Genomic DNA, 18,241 nt, shown 5'->3' on the forward strand with positions numbered 1-18,241 from the left:
TGGGTATATGGGAATCTATTGAAAGTTGAAGCTAAGAAGTGATGGGACCTGATTGAGGAGCTGGATTTTGGGAGTGGGGAGTCAGGTGAAGCTTGAACAGGTGAAGCTTCATATGCCCAGTGGACATCCAGGTGGAGATGTTAGGCTAGTAGTTGGGCTCCTGAGAGGTTAGAGTCACATTTGGGAGTCCCTAGGTTTTTAGAGTCATGAGACTTGAAGGTTTTTAAGGTCATTTAGGGAGAAATAGACTATATATGCAGAGAAGAGGGGCAGGGCTGCCATGTACATCTTTACCCACCATGTAATTCGGGCCTCTGGAGTTAGGCACAACTGTGTGTAGTGGTGCTGAATAGGAGCTCCAGGTCCTATTTACTGCATAACCCCTTGGGTTGGCTTGGCTTCTCTGTGACAAATTACATGGTTACTTAAAGCCATGTTTACATTCAGTTAGTAGAACAGAGTTTAAAAACAAACTCTAGTTTAACCACCTGTGTATTATTTCAGTTACTACAGTTTCAGAGCATGGCAGATTTAAGATTATATTTCAAGATGAAAATGATTCCATAGTCTAAACCACGATGCCTCACTTATCTAGATGTTAGAAATGTGTAGGTAGCAACTTCAGTTATCAAAAATATAGACAAAACTTCTTGAAGAAGAGCTAAAGTCTCTTGAGCAGCACAAAATTGATATCTTAAAGTTCACTCACAGCATTCAGGACTTTTCTCATAGAATCTGTCACCCTTAAGACGTGTTTGTTTTTATTGTTAAGAAGAAATCCAGGGACTTCCCTGGTGGCGCAGTGGTTAAGACTCCACGCTCCCAATGCAGGGGACCCGGGTTCGATCCCTGCTCAGGGAGCTAGATCCCACATGCATGCCGCAACTGAGACCCAGTGCAACCAAATAAATAAAAAAGAAGAAGAAGAAGAAGAAATCCAAACTCATTTGTGGTTAAATACACTGGCCCCTGAGAGATTACGACAGCCTGTTAGATGCAGTTGTAGAGCAGCCTCACTGGAGATAGTCGTGGCTTGGCAGGAAGGCATGTCCAAGGGATGATCTGTGGGCTTCTAGGAGATAGAATAGTTGGTCCCTATAATCCAGCATGGTTCTATTAACAACCAAAAAACCAACTCATGTCTGACCTCTTTATTTGTGATAAAACTAGTATATTTAGAATTCAGAAAGATATACAGAAAAGTTGATATATTTGTGGATTAAATGAAAAAATGATGGTTAAATTGAAAGATAGTTTAGTTGGTTAAGCCTTAAGCAGAGAGAACTGATTTTTGAATTATATCAACTTAGAAGGAAGTCTCTAGGTATGTTCCAGGGCTTACAATATTGATATCAGGACCTGGGATGAAGCTGTGGAGGGCTAGGGCATGTTCACCAGGTTCATAGATGATTTAAGCACAGGAGGAAAAGCAAGCATGTTGTATGCAAGAGTGAGAAATCAAAGAGATCTTGATGAATTGGCACATGTTCCTGTTAATCATGGCTGTATAACAAGCCACCTCAAAATTTAGTGACTTAAGACAACTCCGGGAATTCCCTGGCAGTCCAGTGGTTAGGACTCCGTGCTTTCACTGCCAAGGGTGTGGGTTCAGTCCCTGGTTGGGGAACTAAGAATCCCACAAGTCATGTAGTGCAGCCAAAAAAAAAAAGGCAACTCTACTCATAAACCTGTGGTGAGGACAGGGCTTGGCAGGGACAGCTCAGCTCTGCATCGCTTAGTCTCAGCTGGAGAGGCTCAAAGGCTGGAGGCTGAAGTTATCTGAAATCTCAGCCATGTGTCTGGTGGTTGGTGTTGGCACTGGCTTGGGCTTGGCTGGTGGTAGAACACCTACATCTAGACTTTACGTGTTGTTGCTTGCCTTCCTCACAGGGTAGAGTTTGGGTTCCCAGGGCAGGCATCCAGAGGAAGGTCGGGAGGGAGGGAGGGAGGGGAAAAAGCAGTATCACCTTTTATGACTAAGCTCAGAAGTCAGAGAGTATTACTTTTGCTGTATTCTACTGATTTGAGGTGAAGAGAAGGCCAGCCTGCATTTAAAGGGAAGAGAGATTAGATTATCCCGTTTGATGGGAGGAATGTCAACTAAATTTGCACACGTTTCAAAACATGAGAGTCTATTTTCCAGACAAAAATTATTTCTCTTCCTCCTACATATAAAATGCACCTATCCCTCCCAAGGCCTTCGCAAATCTCATTTATTATGACATTGGACTCAGACTTAAGGTCCAAGAGCCCATCAAGGCAGACTCTTTGGGTATTGTTCTTCAAGTTCAATCCCTTGAATATAGTTCCTCTTGATCTGAAGACCTGTGAATTAAGAGGGTAAGAAATATATATCCACATACCCCACCACCATTCAGCATATAGTGATGGGACACACATGGGATAGGATAAGCGGTATAAAAGTTGCATTTAGAATGAGGGAAAACAGGAGGCACATAGCAATCACTAGTCCATAACAGTTCTGAAATCTAGCTAGGCACATGTAGCCATTTCTTTGATTAGAGCTTGGTCTTACTTCTTGTGACAGTTGGCTCTGCCCTCTGGGCTTTTGGTTCTGTTCTCTGAGTTTTCCTTCCCTTTCTATAAAAGTAATGTATGTTTGCAGCTGAGTAGTATTTTCAGTCTGCTTTTTGCCTGATGAAGATTGGGGTCCAAAGACCTCTTTTCAGTGTGTAGGATCTCTGTCCTTTCAACTCTAGCTGATATAATTCCTTTTTAAAAAAAAAAAATTATTGGGGCTTCCCTGGTGGCGCAGTGGTTGAGAGTCCACTTGCCGATGCAGGGCACACGGGTTCGTGCCCCGGTCTGGGAAGATCCCACATGCCGCGGAGCGGCTGGGCCCGTGAGCCATGGCCATTGAGCCTGCGCATCTGGAGCCTGTGCTCCGCAACGGGAGAGGCCACAACAGTGAGAGGCCCGCATACTGCAGGAAAAAAAAAAAATTATTTATTATTTTTGGCTGCATCAGTTCTTAGTCGCGGCACTCGCGATCTTTCGTTGCGGCACACAGGATTCTCTCTAGTTGTGGCATGTGGGCTCAGTAGTTGTGGTGTGTGGGCTCTGTAATTGTGGCATGTGGGCTCCGTAGTTGCAGTGTGCGGGCTTAGTTGCCCCGCAGCATATGGGATCTTAGTTCCTGGATCAGAGATCCAACCCGCATCTCTGCATTGGAAGGCGGATTCTTAACCACTGGACCACCAGGGAAGTCCCCTGATAGAATTTCTTCAAAGAACTTTGTGGATTTCTTGTGAATCAATTTATAATCAGCTTTATTAGACAAAGTCAACACTGACAAATCGCTTTGAAATAAGCTCTTCTATACCTTAGATTCCTTGTAAAACTTTTGGGAAAAACTGCCCTTAAGATTCTTAGAGGACCCTTTCTTAGTTTATGAGGCATCATATTAGATCTTTTGAAGACTTAATAAAGTTTTACAGTTACATTCATAATTTCCTGGCAGCGCTCTGGATTCAGTCTTTGCCCAGGAGCCATTTCTTAATTGTAGCATCATTTGCCTTCTGATAAGTCTAGGGGTGAGAGAATTTTATTTCAAGCCTAGTAAGTCCTGGATCCTTTATATTTCACAGCTTGTTTTCAGCTTATCTCTTTCCTTTTAGATTTCATTGTCGGGGGCAAGTCAATCAGCAGTTTCCCCAGTCCGCCTGGAAATCTTATCTGGATCATCTAGTTCATTAGGTGCATCTTTTATTTTCCATGTTGCCCCAGGCAACAGCACTGCTAAACTTTCTGCCTGAAGAGTCAGGTCTTCTTTCTTCCTGCTTCCAACAGCTTTCTCTTCGCTTTCCTTTAGGCCCCCTTGAAGGCCCTGCGCCTTCCACTAACAGTCTCCTTAAGGTCCTTCCTGCTGCCTCATTCTCAAAACACACAATGGAGAGTGAAGGGGAGTAGGGCCAGATCATATACGGCCTTATAGACCATCGTAAGGACTTTGGATTTTAGTTGAGTAAGAAGGGAAACCACTGGAGGATGTTGAGAAGAATAAACTGATCTGATCTACATTTTAAACCACTGGAGGATGTTGAGAAGGAGAATAAACTGATCTGATCTACATTTTAAAGCATTCCTTTAAATGCAGAGAAGAAGGGATACCATTAATGGAGTTGTTTAAGAAATCCAGGTGAATGGTGATGACTGCTTGGACCTGGGAGTGGTAAGAATTTGACAGATCTTATTTATATTTTTAACATAAGCCAACAGGATTTGCAGATTGATAGAAGAGATAGACAATAAAGAGGCATTGACTGGAGCCAATGGAAGAGTTTTGTACCATTTACTGAGATAGCGAAGACTGCAGGAGAACAGGTTTTTCTGGGAGGGAGTAGAATCATCATTTCCTCTTTGAACATGGAAACTTTAAGATTCTAATAGGCATCTTAGTGGAGATGTCAAGTAGGCAGTTGGCTTCAGGGAGCAGTTCTGGTCTGGCCATACATTTGGGAGTTGTCATGTATAGATGTCATTTAAAGCCAGGAGCCTGGTTGTAAGATGTGAGCTCAGGGCAATCCAGCCTTTCCTGGTTAGGAGACAGTGAACAATCAGCAAAGGAGATTGTGAAGATGTGGCCAAAAAGGTAGGAAAAGACAGAGGGAGTGGTATACTACAGACCACATGACAAAGGTATTTCAAGACAGTGGGTTAAGACTCTTCACCTGTCGTTAGATTTAACAACTATTGGAGGTCATTGTAGTAGGAACTAGAGTGGGTTCTAAAGTAGACTGAAGAGGGGGTGAGAGGCCTTATCCCTTGGATAAGAAATTATGATCACATTTGGGAAAAATAAATAATGAAGACTAGAGAACAGTTCACATAGCAGATTTATTCCACTTGAGTGAAGGCATAGTGAGAGAGTGGAGATGGTATGTATTTTGGATACAGGCATATTTGAGTTTGAATCTCTGCTTCCCAGTTGGCCAATTGTGGAACTTTGGGCCATCATTCTATCTCCATCTATAAAATGGGGATAGAAGTACTTTTCTTAAAAGGTTGTCAAAAGGATGATGTGAAAAAATAATATGCAAAACATCTAGTACAATGCCTGGCACAAAATAGGTGTGCTAGACATGTAAAATACCATTGTTTTCAGTTTTGTTTTTTTCAAACTACAAATTAGAGTTTTCTATGACCCTTATTTTCTTCTCTGGGTATTATTGGTGTGCTAGAGCAAATAATGATGTTAATCCATAACTGAGACTGTCTAGTCCACCCCACTACACTTTTAGTCTTCCTTTTGGCTTGGTTGTATACTTGGCCAGTGGTATTAGGATTAGAGGAAAGCGTACTGACCCATTGTCAGGAGACTTGAATGATTCCCTGACTCATTGGCAATATGACCTTGAACACATCACTAGGCCTTTCAGAGACTTAAATACCCCATCTGTAAATAGGGAGTCATAATCTAAGCTCTATGCTCTATCTGTTTTTTTAAAGTCTTCTCTAACCTGAAACTACTCCCCAAATTACCACCGTATGTGAAATTCCCAACACTCCCCATATGGCATTTTATAATTTAGAAAATGATTTCATATTCATCGACTCATAACAAGCCCTATCAACTAATTTATCTGCCCAGTACTGTGATGTGAGGAAAAATCAAACTTCTGTTCTACTTGAACTTTTTCAATTGAACCAATTGAATGAGATAACAAATCCAGAAATGGGCTTAGAATAGTTCCAGACATATAGTGAGGCCAATAAAGGCAAGCTACAGTTGTTAAATCTCAAAGTAAATTCTAAGTTTTTTGATTAATGGGCCATGTCTTATATCTCGCCATGTCTTTGCATCTCTGCATATCCCAAAGTAGATAGGACATTGCTGGGTGTAGAAGGGATGCATCCAATAAATCAATACTGACCAAATGAAAAAAAGAGGGAGTGAGAGGAAGTAGACTATAGAATTTTTTCCCCAGAGATTTGACTTAAAGTACAGAAGTAAAATGGGCAGATATAGGGATCAAAAAGGTGTGTGTGTGTGTGTCTCTGTGTGTGTGTGTTTTAATATGGGAGAAATAAAAGCATGTATTCAGCCAGGAATGATTCTATGGAAAGGGAAACTTTGATGATGCAGGGAAGAGAGCAGAAAATTGCTGGAACCAAGTTCCTGAATAGATGGGAAGGGATGGGCTTAAGTGGAGCGTGGCCATTCATCCACAGTGAAAAGACAGAGAGAAGACAGGACACCAGCACAGATACAGGCAGGTTGGTAGATGCTGTGAGAATGCATACATGTTCTCTCCTCATGGCTTCAGTTTTCTAAGTGAAATAAGCAAGATCATCAGCTGAGAGCGAGAAAGGGGGAGGAGAAAGTGTGAAGGAGTTATCCAGGCAGGTGAAAGAATAAAATATTGTAGGATTCTGAGTGGTACCAAGGGTTCCCTTGGGTTACTGATAATGACTTTAAAGTGAGCGCATCTGTGATTGTACAATTTGAGTCTCCAGTCATGGTCAGCCTCTCAGGTTTTGGCATGGAGAAGGCAGAGAGTTGGCGGGTGTTTTTTTCAGTGGATATCATGGAGGGAAGATCGTTCAAGGGAACTGACGATAACTGCGAGTGAATGAAGATAACGGATCGTGAGCAAAGTGAGGACATGGGTTGGGACAGGGAAGAGAGACGGTGAAAAGGTAGTAGGATCTCTGACTTGTGTATCCTGGTGGAATCAGAATATTAGCAGGGGTGAGCTTGGAAAAGAGGAGTTGGTAGTGAGTTGAATGTATAAATCTTGAAATTGAGATTGTGCATTCCTATTAGGACAATATTCTTGAGAATGGCTTGGTTTGAATGTAAGATGGAAAGGGCTTCAGTTCCTTGGACCTGCTGTTCTGTATTTTGGGGCAAGTTGTTTAATCAGTGGTTCAGTTTCCTCATTTGTCAAGTGGTAATTATAGTAGTTCCTAATTCATCGAGGTATTAAGAGGACTAAATGAGTGAATGAATGTAAAGTCTTCAACAGTGCCTGGCACATGGTAAGCATTTAATAAGCATTAGCTGTTACTGTTGTTACTTCTCTAGGTCTTAGGTGGTGCCAGGGTCCATGTGAAAGAACTGAGGAATAGTCCCTGGGGCCAGTGACACTTCTTGAGGAGCCAGATGGTCCAACAGTAATTAATTGGAATCCACTTTTGTTGAAAAAAATGGGGCCCAGTTACCACCACCCCCCCCACACACACTTCCCTCAGTGATGGCCTAATGGCAAGCCCTGGTTTCTGTCCCTGCTGTGAGTTAGCTCTGTGACGGTGGTTTTACCTGAGGTCCTAAGGCTTCTGTGATTTATACCAAGGAGCAAATTAAAACCACGTCCTGTGAATGTTGCTTAGAAGGCCTGAGATGTGTCTATATAGGGACACTGGAAAATGAGTGTGGACAAAGTACAAATAGCTATCACCATAGTCCTGGATTTCTGGGAACCTATGTACAAATTACGTCAAGTCCTAGAACTCTGCAGGAATGAGCTGTAGTATCTTTTTTTTTTTTTTTTTTTTTTCGTAGTATCCTTTTTTGAGATCTTTTTGGCTCCATTGTCACTTATAGATTGTCAACTTTTCATACTCCCTTAGATCAAGACGTTATTTTGTTATATTGATGAAGACTGTGCTTTTAAAGTCTTTTTTTTTGATCTAGAGGAAACATTATTAAATATCATTGTGGTATTCTTAAATTCTCCAAAGGTGAGTCAGAATTATACTCAGTGTTAAATAAGATGCAGCAAAGCTCTTTTTATTTGATGCTGTCCATGCTTTATGTAAGATGTTTTAGGGCTTATTCTACTATTAGAGCTCTAGGAGACTCCAAAAGAACAGTTGACAAATGGAAGGTTGGACCCTGAATTTAATACATATCTTTTGAAGATTAGGATATTGGTTTACTGGACAGCGTTAGAGTTTTAAAATCTAATTTTGAGACTGTTACCTAGGAAGTTGATGAAATCGAGACATGATCAGCCAAGGTGGATAAAAGACGCTCAGGGCATTTAGCCAAGACTGTCAGAGAGTAAGAAGAAACTTGTGCCCATCTGTCATTTCTCTTCGGGTTGCATAAATGCCATTATTAAGATTGACAGGACTGAAGAGGTAAGGCCCCCTAACTACTGGACTCCTGCACCCTGGCAAAGAGTCATTGCCAAGGAGGGCTTGTCATCTTGACTCCTCGGTGATTGGGTATTGGAGTTACAGTTTGTTAACATTCTCCTGTGTTAGGAAGCCCACTGTAGAAATCAGGATGAGAGAGCAGGGTCTGTTTTGGTTAATTGTCACCTTATCTTCCTGCAAAATAGGATCTAATTCAGCTTGTGAGGATATACAGAACTATAGGATATAAGTTTGAAATAGGAGAGAGAGAGGAGATGGGGGACAGGAAGGGGGCAGGATGGAAAGATTTTCCTAGAGACTGAACAGCTTGAATGTTGAGAGATGATGAGAGAGATGGGGGCTGTCTCTCCTCGTGACTGTCTAGGTAGCAAGCGCAGTTCAGGAACGCTGTTCTGTAGCCCAGCACCAGTGACCACTGCTCAGCTCTCTGCTTCTCTCTTTCCCCCAACCCAGGACAGATGGGAAGACTGAATGGGACATTGCTTCTGGAAGTCCTTCAGTCCTTCAGGAACATTGATTTCCTAGCTGCACAGTTACTAGTTATCAGGTAGCACTGATTTCAGGAAGTCCTCAGCTATAAAGGACTTGGAGTATTGTGTTCTATGTTGTTACTTAAAAATGGGTCCATTAGCTTTAAGAACAGCGGAGCTGTTAGATATCATTCCTATAAAAACTTAGGGCTGTGTTCTCCATTTCTATTTTGGGAAAGTTTTTTTATTTGCGAGCATGCTGTTCAAAGGTTTTCTCTTCAATGATGCCTTCCTGTACTTACCCTGAAGAGCTCATTTTCTTTTTACATCATCTTTTTGTCTCATATGTATTCATTTTATACACATGATCATCTCACCACATTATATTTCAACTCTGTGTCTATGTGTCTGGTAAACTGTGGGTGCCCCACGGTCAGGGAAAAGTTTCAGTCATTTGTGTTTTCCTACACTCCCCAAGACAAGATCTGACATGACATATAAAGAATATATGTAGTGGGTATTCCACAAATGTTAAGTGAATGAATGGTATCACAGTTTTAGAGCCTACATCCATTCTGGATATAGGTGAATATTCTGAATGTAGACCCTAAAACTGAAACTGGGATGCTGTGTTCATTGGCAAATTCTGTGCCCTTTTTTCTCACTGGTGATGGAGCAGCTGCCTGATGTGTTTCATGGTGATCACACATGTGCTGTGTTTGATTGCTTGTTGATAATGTGTGGTGACAAGTGTCATCATGGGATGGCTGCTTTGGTTCCAAGGTCATTTCTTTCCTTTGGTTGAGCGTAAGTGGGTTTTACATTTTAAATGCTAGCTTATGGAACCTGGTGGCTCGTGTTTTATTATGTACGTTCTGGGGCATTTATCATTGTCTGACCTCTGTAACCCCTGGTTTCCATTTAGATCAAATGCAATGCGTGCGCGGCAAGCGCTGGATTGATATTTAGCGTATCTAATGTGCAGTGAGCAGCCTTTGGCTGAGTCTTGACTCTTCCTTTTTTGCTGCAAAATTGTAATTTCTAACTCATCTCAGAAACTTCATTGTACTTTTTCACCTCACAAATCTGATTGCTCTCAAGGAAAGATTTATTTTAAAAGTGTACAGACTATCATTAGGTGAAAAATTTTAAGAGATTAACCAGTCTTTTCCGTTACATTTAGTTTAAAATTTCCTTCTTGTTTTCTTTACCTGGCTTTTTAATGACTGGAAATCATTCTGGAGGGGAAAACAGACAATGATTCGGTTTGAGGAAAATGTTTGTAAAGTTTGTTTTGGGGGGAGATGATGATGTTAAAAGGAAACTCTCTTGCAATTTCTGTCTTTTACTAGTTTCAAGATGAGATTAGACAGAGGAGGAAGACCAGAGGCCTCTTCCCTCCCCTCCTTTCTTGCCCCAAGCACTTAGTGCAGTGTAAGGCCTAGTATTATGTGTGCCTTGACATCTGGAGAAAACTGGGAAGGCCTCTCATGGCCCAACTCCAAGTCTCCTCCCAAAAGTGCTCTTGTGGGTAGGGTCTCCTCCCCAAATAACCCTCCAGGACCCCAGCCAGCTGACATCTTGATTTTGGCCTTGGGAAACCTAGAGCAAAGAAACCAACTCATCTGCAGACCTTGGAGTTAATAAATGGGTGGTGTTGTAAGCCTCTACATTTGTGATAACTTGTTATGGCAGCAATAGAAACCTGATGCAAGTGTTTATGGTTGAGTGTGTTTTCCTTGGTTTTATCTTACTTGAAAAATCCAGGGATAGTCAAACCCTTTTGTTTAACATGAATTGCAAGAAACAGTCCACCCACCTAATGTTTCCATTTTGTGGGAAGCAGCCATAGCTTTATATACCTAGAGGAAAGGGTCTGCTCTGTGTCCAACACACAGCTGAGCATTTGAATTGATTTTACTTGATTTGAATGAATCAGTGTTTCCCTGGGAGCCATTTATTTTAACACCAAAGCCACATCTTTAGCCATTGTGGGCTTCAAAAGCAGTTCACTGATTATGGCCTCTTCTTCAAATGTATCTTTTTTACTTTAAAAGTGAGTGTTTCTAGACCTTCAAAAATTGAGACGTGATAAGGAGCGGAGTAATGAACATTGTGTCATAAGTTGCTACCCGTTTATATTGGTTACCTTTTGAAAAAGTTGGAAAATCTGAAACTGCTCTAGGAGTGGCAAATAGTGAAGATTATGTGTACATGAATAGAGTTAAGTATTGTAATAAAATCTTACAATAAAATGATTATGACATTCATTTAGGATGAATGATTTTTATATGTAATTAGGAATAAAAGGTAAGGGGATTATGTAAAATATTATAATTACTATTTATAATTACTGCTACTGTTATATAGCAGAGCAAGCATTTCTGCCCTTAGTGGAGGGGCAGGGAAAGGGAAGCTGGGCAGAAAGGTTCTCTTAGACTCCTTTTGTGGCTTGTGATTCTTGACCCAGTGTGGTCAGGAGAGTGTGAATGATTTCACCAGGACAAACACAAGAGTGCTAGGAATGATGTGGCTCAAGGTGGACCAGCTCCTACCTCCCTGCTATGAGAATTGCTCCTTCTTCATCCGGGAACATGAGAAAATGGAAACTGGTTACCTCAGCCCTTGGAATCTCCAGCATTTGGCCAGAACAACAGGGTAAAGTTTCCACCTTGCCCACCACCCCCGACTTTCCAGGCAGTGGAATCCCTTCGACTGTGTGCTTCTATGGGAGCCCCGGGTGTCCCCTTTGTACTTGGTTTGCTTCTCCCCTGTGCTTCCTCCACATGAAGATGAGGCAGAAGGCTTGTTTCTTTTTCTTTCAGTGATTTTATTTCACAAAGGTGAGATTTAAAGGAAGGCCTCTCCACAGAGCCCCCAATTCTCCCATCACTGTCTAAAATTCTATTCATCAAAAATTAATTTGAATTAATAAGCAAGTACCTTAGACTGGCTAATGGCACTTATTAAGAATGACCATCACACCTTAATAATAATCATCACTAGCATGTGTTGCATGCTTAGCGTGAGCCAGGGGCTCTTCTGAAGACTTCGCATGACTTAGTTGATTTAATCCCCCTAGCAAGCCTACGAAGGTTCAGAGAGAGAGGTCCAGTAACTGGTTCCAAGCTACATGGTGATAATGAGGGGAGAGCCAGGACAGAATCCAGACCGGTCTGCTCTGGGACTCGAACCTTCAGTCACTGTGCTGAACCACCTCTCCTGGATTGCTTAATGAGGATGTGATTTGATTTGGTTGCTTTCTTCCTTACATCTAGCAGCAATACCTGTAAGGGATGGGACTGGATATGAAAAGAGTAAAGACATTTTAGGGGTAGACATGTCTGTAGGGGAATTGTTACAGGGACTCTGGAAAGAGATTGGGGGGCATTCTCTGCAGCCGTTGTTTTCCCACCAGAGGCGGGAAGAAGTTCACTCACTAGCATCTTGATGTTACTGATCTCATAACCAGTACGAGAATTCAACTAAGAACCCAGCATGGGCTCTCTCCTGTTTCTCTTCTCTGCTTCTCTCCAAACGTTGACATTTTTCTTTTCTTTTAATGTCCTAGCAACAGAAAACTCTTATGTAAGTTTATGTGTATATAGCATAAATGAAATGTTTTACTTATTATTTAAATGTTATTTAAAAAAATAACACTTTCCAAATACTCTTGAAGCGAAGGCCAATGAAAAGCAACTAATTTATGTAATTACCCTTTTCTTCCTCACACAGTATTGGCTGGATCCTGCGAAAACCCTAGCTGAACACAAAGAACTGATCAACAGTAGGTATTTGATTTTAACTTTGTTCAAATTTGAAAATAATATAATGTCCATGATTAGATGGGTGCAGAAATAGGCTTTAATACTACGTAGGTGAATATTAGCACTTGAGTGCCAGAATATGGAGATGGGTGTTTGTACGTCGCCAGGTCTCTGCAAACTCTGATTAGATTTGTGTAGATAAAGACTCTGAGTGGATCTGAGTATTGAATTTGGATTTTGTATGCACCTGGCCGGGACTTTTGTCTGTGACTTTTCCACTGTCTTTAAAATTTCACCTTCAGACAGAAAAGGCAGAGAGGCACTGGTTTGAAAAAGAGGTGGACATCCGACCTTTTAAAGTGCTTGGGTTTCTTGGGTTAAGGAGTGGTCTTGCCCTTCACATTATTCAGTTGGCTGAGATGGTAATTAAGGAGTGCCCTCGTAACCTGAGAGATTGCTGTGGCTTCAGAAAGGACCCATCTGTTTTGGTTTTAATTTTATCAATGTGCATCTTACTAGGTGACTCAGAGTCTAATTAAGGTTATATTCATTAACGTTAATTTCCATAACCCAAGTTTTTATTTATAAATGTGCATGTGCACACACACTTGCAGCCCTTAAGTATGCAGAACAGTAGTTATTTTTAAATCGTCTTTATTAAAATTATGGTAAAATATCGGTATAGAACATAAGGTGTACCACTTTGACCACTTGGGGGTGTACAATTCAGCAACGTTAAGTACGTTCACATTGTTATGCAGCCATTACCACTGTCCATCTCCAAAATGTTTTCCATCTTCCCAAACTGAAACTGTATCATTAGACCATTTTGCTTTAATGTACAAATTATTGCTAATAAGATCTAGTGGATTCTTCTGGCCTCTCCTACCCCCATTCTGATTCTGTACTTTCCATATGTATTGGCTCACTCCCTGTGGTAAAATGGGTCACATGATGCTTTACGGACCCCCAAGGGCAGGAACCGAGCTGTGCCTCAGAAAGGAACTGGGAGCTAAGAACTGCAGAACGAACAGTCAGGGACTCAGTGAGTACTGTTTCTCTGAACATCAGCATCATTTTTGTTTCTGTCTGTGGCCTGGCTCTCTTTAAGCCTCCTCAGTTTCCAAGTTACAGCTCTAGCCACAGGCAGAAGTGCACTGACTGTCTCTGAATTGCAATTCCGAATTCTAGGGCGGGTGTCGGACCAGCCCAGTTTGAGTCAGTAGCTCACTTCAGTCCTGTCAGCTATGTCTAGGCTTTTTGCAAGGTCAGTGCAAACATAGCCGCTAGGGGCCAGCATTCTGGATGGGAGTGGGCAACAGGTTTCAAAGATGGGGCTGGAGGCCTCAAAATATATACCTTAGACATCATCAAGTTCTGCCTACTCAGCCTACACAGGAGTAAATCCTAATCAGAAACAGCTTATGACCTGCCATGGATGAGACGCTGCTTGACAGCAGAGGGATGACTGAAGTCCTGACCTTCTGACTTCTAATACCACGTGCTTCTTGAGTGAGCAAACTGCCCACTAAAGGCTGAGGGGAAGCAGGAGGTTTATGTGATTAGCTGTGAATGCAGAAAACTTCCAAGAGGTAGGCACTCCAGTTTAACAAGTCTCATCCCTTGGGATCTAGAAATCTGCACTTTTCCAAAATACTCAGGTATAATAATAAATACAGTAAATATCTATCTTGTCCATTTGAACCACTTATTTTATTACCAGTTCAACTAGAAAAATGGTACAGATGAACCAGTTTGCAGGGCAGAAAGAGAGACACAGATGTAGAGGACAAACGTATGGACACCAAGCGGGGAAAGCGGCGGGGGCGTGTGGTGGTGAGGGTGGTGGTGTGATGAATTGGGCTATTGGGATTGACATGTATACACTGATGTGTATAAAATGGATGACTAATAAGAACCTGCTGTATAAAAAAATAAAAAAAATACCAGTCCAAAAATTTCAGGGATTGTTATTTTAAAACAAATGCAAAGGTTTTTTATAAGAAAAAAGTTCAGATTTCTACCCAAATGATGAAGAAAAATAGAAATTATTTTATTTAAGGTGTATTATTCAAGTGTTCCTAAGAGCATTTGAAGTATCTATTTCATTACATGGCATGAAATATTATGTTTAATATCTATAATCTGTAATGCAATTACTTTCTCATCCTAAATAAATGTCATCCTATTAAAAATTTGATGTACAGGAAGAATAAAACACTGATATTACAATTGAAGAAAAGTTATGTAAGTGAATAATGCATAATTTTTTATCTCATAAGATAGTTTGATAATTAACAAGGGAGAATGGCTCTCACATCTCCAGCAGATAAGTCAGAAGGAATATCTGTAAAAATGACAGAATATCTGCTAGTCGTCAGGATTCTCATAGGTGCATTATGATTTAGTTATCCTGAGCTAATGGGAGACTATTATCATTAAAGGCCTTGAAATTAGTCTTCACAAAAGGTAGATTAGAGGATTCCCAGTTTCTGGCTTCTATTTTGCTAGAGTAAAACAACATTAATTTACTTTACATAAGGATTTCTTAAAGGTAGACTCTGTGGAAAGACATAGATCAAGATGATAATCTAGGAATTTACTTCATCAGCACCTGATATTTATAGTCAGTCTTAGGCTAGGAAGCCAAAAAATACCTAGGTAGACATATCCTTGCTCCAAAATCTCCATTTCTCTAGCCTTTGATTGATCTATAAAACAGTGATGTGTAGATGAAGTATTTGCTTGCTCTAAAGGTGTTATAATATTTTCCCTGAGAGCCTGTATGCAATAGTGGCCAGCAGGCACTGAACTCTAAGTACTAGCAAACGTGGTTCTCATCATTGGGATCTTGGACGAGTTGCTTTACCTCCTTGGAGCTTTTCCTGCCTTGCATATGTTACCAGATGCTTGTTGGGAATCAGATGTTTAGGAAACATTTTTGCACATTATCAAATACAGTCGAATAGTAATTTATATATTTGGATACCAGACACTTTGTATGTAAATGGGAAAGGGAGGGCTGATTTGGGCCAAAAGTCCTTAAAGAAAATTAGTCCAAACAATGTTTTTCATTATATATTTTTCAAACTTCTGCTTAACTGCTCATCACTAAATACATTTCAACTATCTAGGCTTGGTCAATAGGGTGCAATCTGTCATGTTCCAGAGAATAAAAGCAGCTCTGGAGTCTGGACAAGGCCTTCCTCCCTTTGTGCACCATCTCAGCAGCATCTGTGCTCCTTCTGCCCCCAGATGCCAGCCCTGGTGTCCTGCAGGTGCAGGTGGACCCATCTGCTCAGTAACACAGAGTTTGATTGGCACAGATCAGCAGCGGGTGGACTTCCTGGCTTTTCTAAATACTTAACAGTCAGTGCCTCCTTGACATCTGTGTTCAGGTGTAGAGGTCTGTTTGTCAGAAATAAGGAAACATAGAACTCGGACATATGGAATCAACTCTAACCGTAAATTGTAACAAAGTTTCTTTTAAAATTTAGTTTCTAAAAAAGCTCCAGCCTAAGGTGTGCCTTACACAGGAAGGCGTAGCTTAGGGGAGCAGGGCGAGGCCCTAGTGTTGCTTGTCTTCTTTGTTCCAGGAACAGGGATTTTATACACATAGCTTGTGTGTCATAATAATAATAAATAATAACATAGTTCATATATTGTAAGTTCATTATGGCTTTGTTATCTGTTGTTCTATGTAACTTCCTCTCCCCAGCTTCTAAATTTGTGACTTTATTTACTTAGTTAAAAATGAAAATATACTGTATGTCTGTTATACAGTATCAGAGACTTGGGATAACAGTGTGTGGGTGGAAGTATTTTTACACAGGTGCCTGTTTCATATCTTTTTTATTTGTGTGGGAGAGCTTTTGTTGGAGAAAATAATTAGAAACTATGACCACCGATTGGTGCACCAGGTAACACATCCATTTTAAAACAGATTTAATATAAGATCTAGTTACCACATTGCTCAGAAGTATGCAGTTTTGGAAACAGTGCAGGTTATATTTGTACCTTCTGAAATAGAAATATTTCTAGTGAAAATATAATGTGGCTGCCAAACGAAGGGGCTTGTGTCCTCTTGCACAGTATGAGTGTTTAATTATATTTTATATTTTCCCAGGTACAATTCCAGATTTTGTTTCATATATATTTGGTATTTGTGCATGTAGTTCTTCTGTGTGTGGTAAATGACTGAGATGAGAAATGTGTTCTTAAATATGTAAGAACATATTTTTAGATTCAGAAAAGTTTAAGAATGAAACAAATATTGCTCCTAATCCTACCACATAGCCTCACTGATAATTTTGTTTTTAAATGGTAAGAGATATACATGATAAGAAATTTCTGACTTATCAGTTTTGCTAAAAGTAGAATTTAAATGTTCTCACTGAAAGGAAAAGTTAGTATGTGAGGGGATGGATGTGTTAATTAACTTGCTGGGGAGAAATGCTTTCACAATGTATACTTTTAAATATCTTATACTTTAATTTGTCGCTTATACCTCAATAAAGCTGAGCAAAAAAAGTTTACAGCCCCTCTTCCCAAAGTTTACCACTCTTGGTAATTTCTTATGCATTCTTCTGTTGGGGTGTGGGCCCATATTTTAACAGATAACTTTCTTTTACACACAGAAGGAGTCATATTTCTGCAGTCAGAAATAGAGCTTGGTGATCTTTTCCCATCAGTACATAAAGTTCCCCTCTGCCCATTTAAACGGTTGAATGGTACCCTGTGTATGTCCTGTGGTTGACTTAAATGGTCCACCTGCTGCTGAGTATTTAAATTGTTTCCACCATTTTGCAGATTTGGGGGGTACTTTTTGCAATACTTGGGTGGTTTTTAAAACTATTCATTTTGTTTATCAGTACTCTTTCTTCATTATGAAAAATACATATGTTGTAGAAAATGTGAAAAATGGAAAAATTAGAAATAAATAAAACTTGTGCTTATCTCACTAACCAGAGATGAGAAGAACTGGCAATATTCTAATGTATTTGGTCCTGTCTTTTTTCTTGTGTTTATGAGCACATAGACCCATACTACATAGATAACTACATAGTTGAAGCCTTACTATTGCCCAATTCTGAACCCTTGTTTTTTCATTTTGCATTTTCTGTCTTTAGAGATTCTTGGTGAGTGTAATTTTTTAAACAACTTTGTTGAGGTATCTTTGACATAAAAAATTTGTATATATTTAAGGTGTACAACTTGATGTTTTGACAGACGTATACATTGTGAAAAGAGTACCACAACAAGCTAAATAATTTATCTATAACCTTGGCATAGTTACCGGGGTGGGCGTGGGGTGAGAAGATTTAAATTAAGATCTATCCTCTTAGCCAATTTCAAGTATGGAATACAGTAGTAGTATACAATAGTTAACTATCGTCCCCAAACTCTACATTAAATCACCAGAACTCATTCATCTTGCATAACTGACACTTTTTACTGTTTGACTGACAGCTTCCCATGTCTCCCTCCTCCTGGCCCTGTGCAGCCACCATTCTACTCTCTGCACTTAGGCATGTGACTGTTTTAGATTCCACATATAAGTGAGATCAGGCAGTATTTGTTTTTTTGTGTCTGGCTTGTTGCACATAGCTTAATGTTCTCCAGGTTCATCCATGTTGTCACAAATGGGAGGATTTCCTTCTTTTCATGGCTGAATAATATTACATTGTGTTTGTATATCCCATTTCTTTGTGCACATTCATCTACTGATAGGTTGTTTCCATGTCTTGGCTTTTGTAAATAATGTTGCAGTGAAAATGGGGGTGCATACATCTCTTGGAGATCCTGATTTCATTTCCTTTGGATAAATACCCAGTAGTGGGATTGTTGGCTCATATGGTAGCTCTGTTTTTAACTTTCTGA

General features: G+C 40.3%; 1 protein-coding gene across 1 annotated transcript in view; it reads left to right on the plus strand.

Annotated features, from left to right (window-relative positions):
* EPB41L4A (erythrocyte membrane protein band 4.1 like 4A) overlaps positions 1-18,241 on the plus strand; it is a 257,963-nt gene that overhangs the window by 122,249 nt on the left and 117,473 nt on the right. Inside the window, exon 3 of the mRNA XM_065874473.1 lies at positions 12,330-12,381. Within this exon, the coding sequence (XP_065730545.1) occupies positions 12,330-12,381 (52 nt within the window). The remainder of the gene's footprint in view (positions 1-12,329; positions 12,382-18,241) is intronic.

This window comes from Phocoena phocoena, chromosome 3 (assembly GCF_963924675.1).
Source record: "Phocoena phocoena chromosome 3, mPhoPho1.1, whole genome shotgun sequence".
Lineage (NCBI taxonomy): Eukaryota > Metazoa > Chordata > Mammalia > Artiodactyla > Phocoenidae > Phocoena > Phocoena phocoena.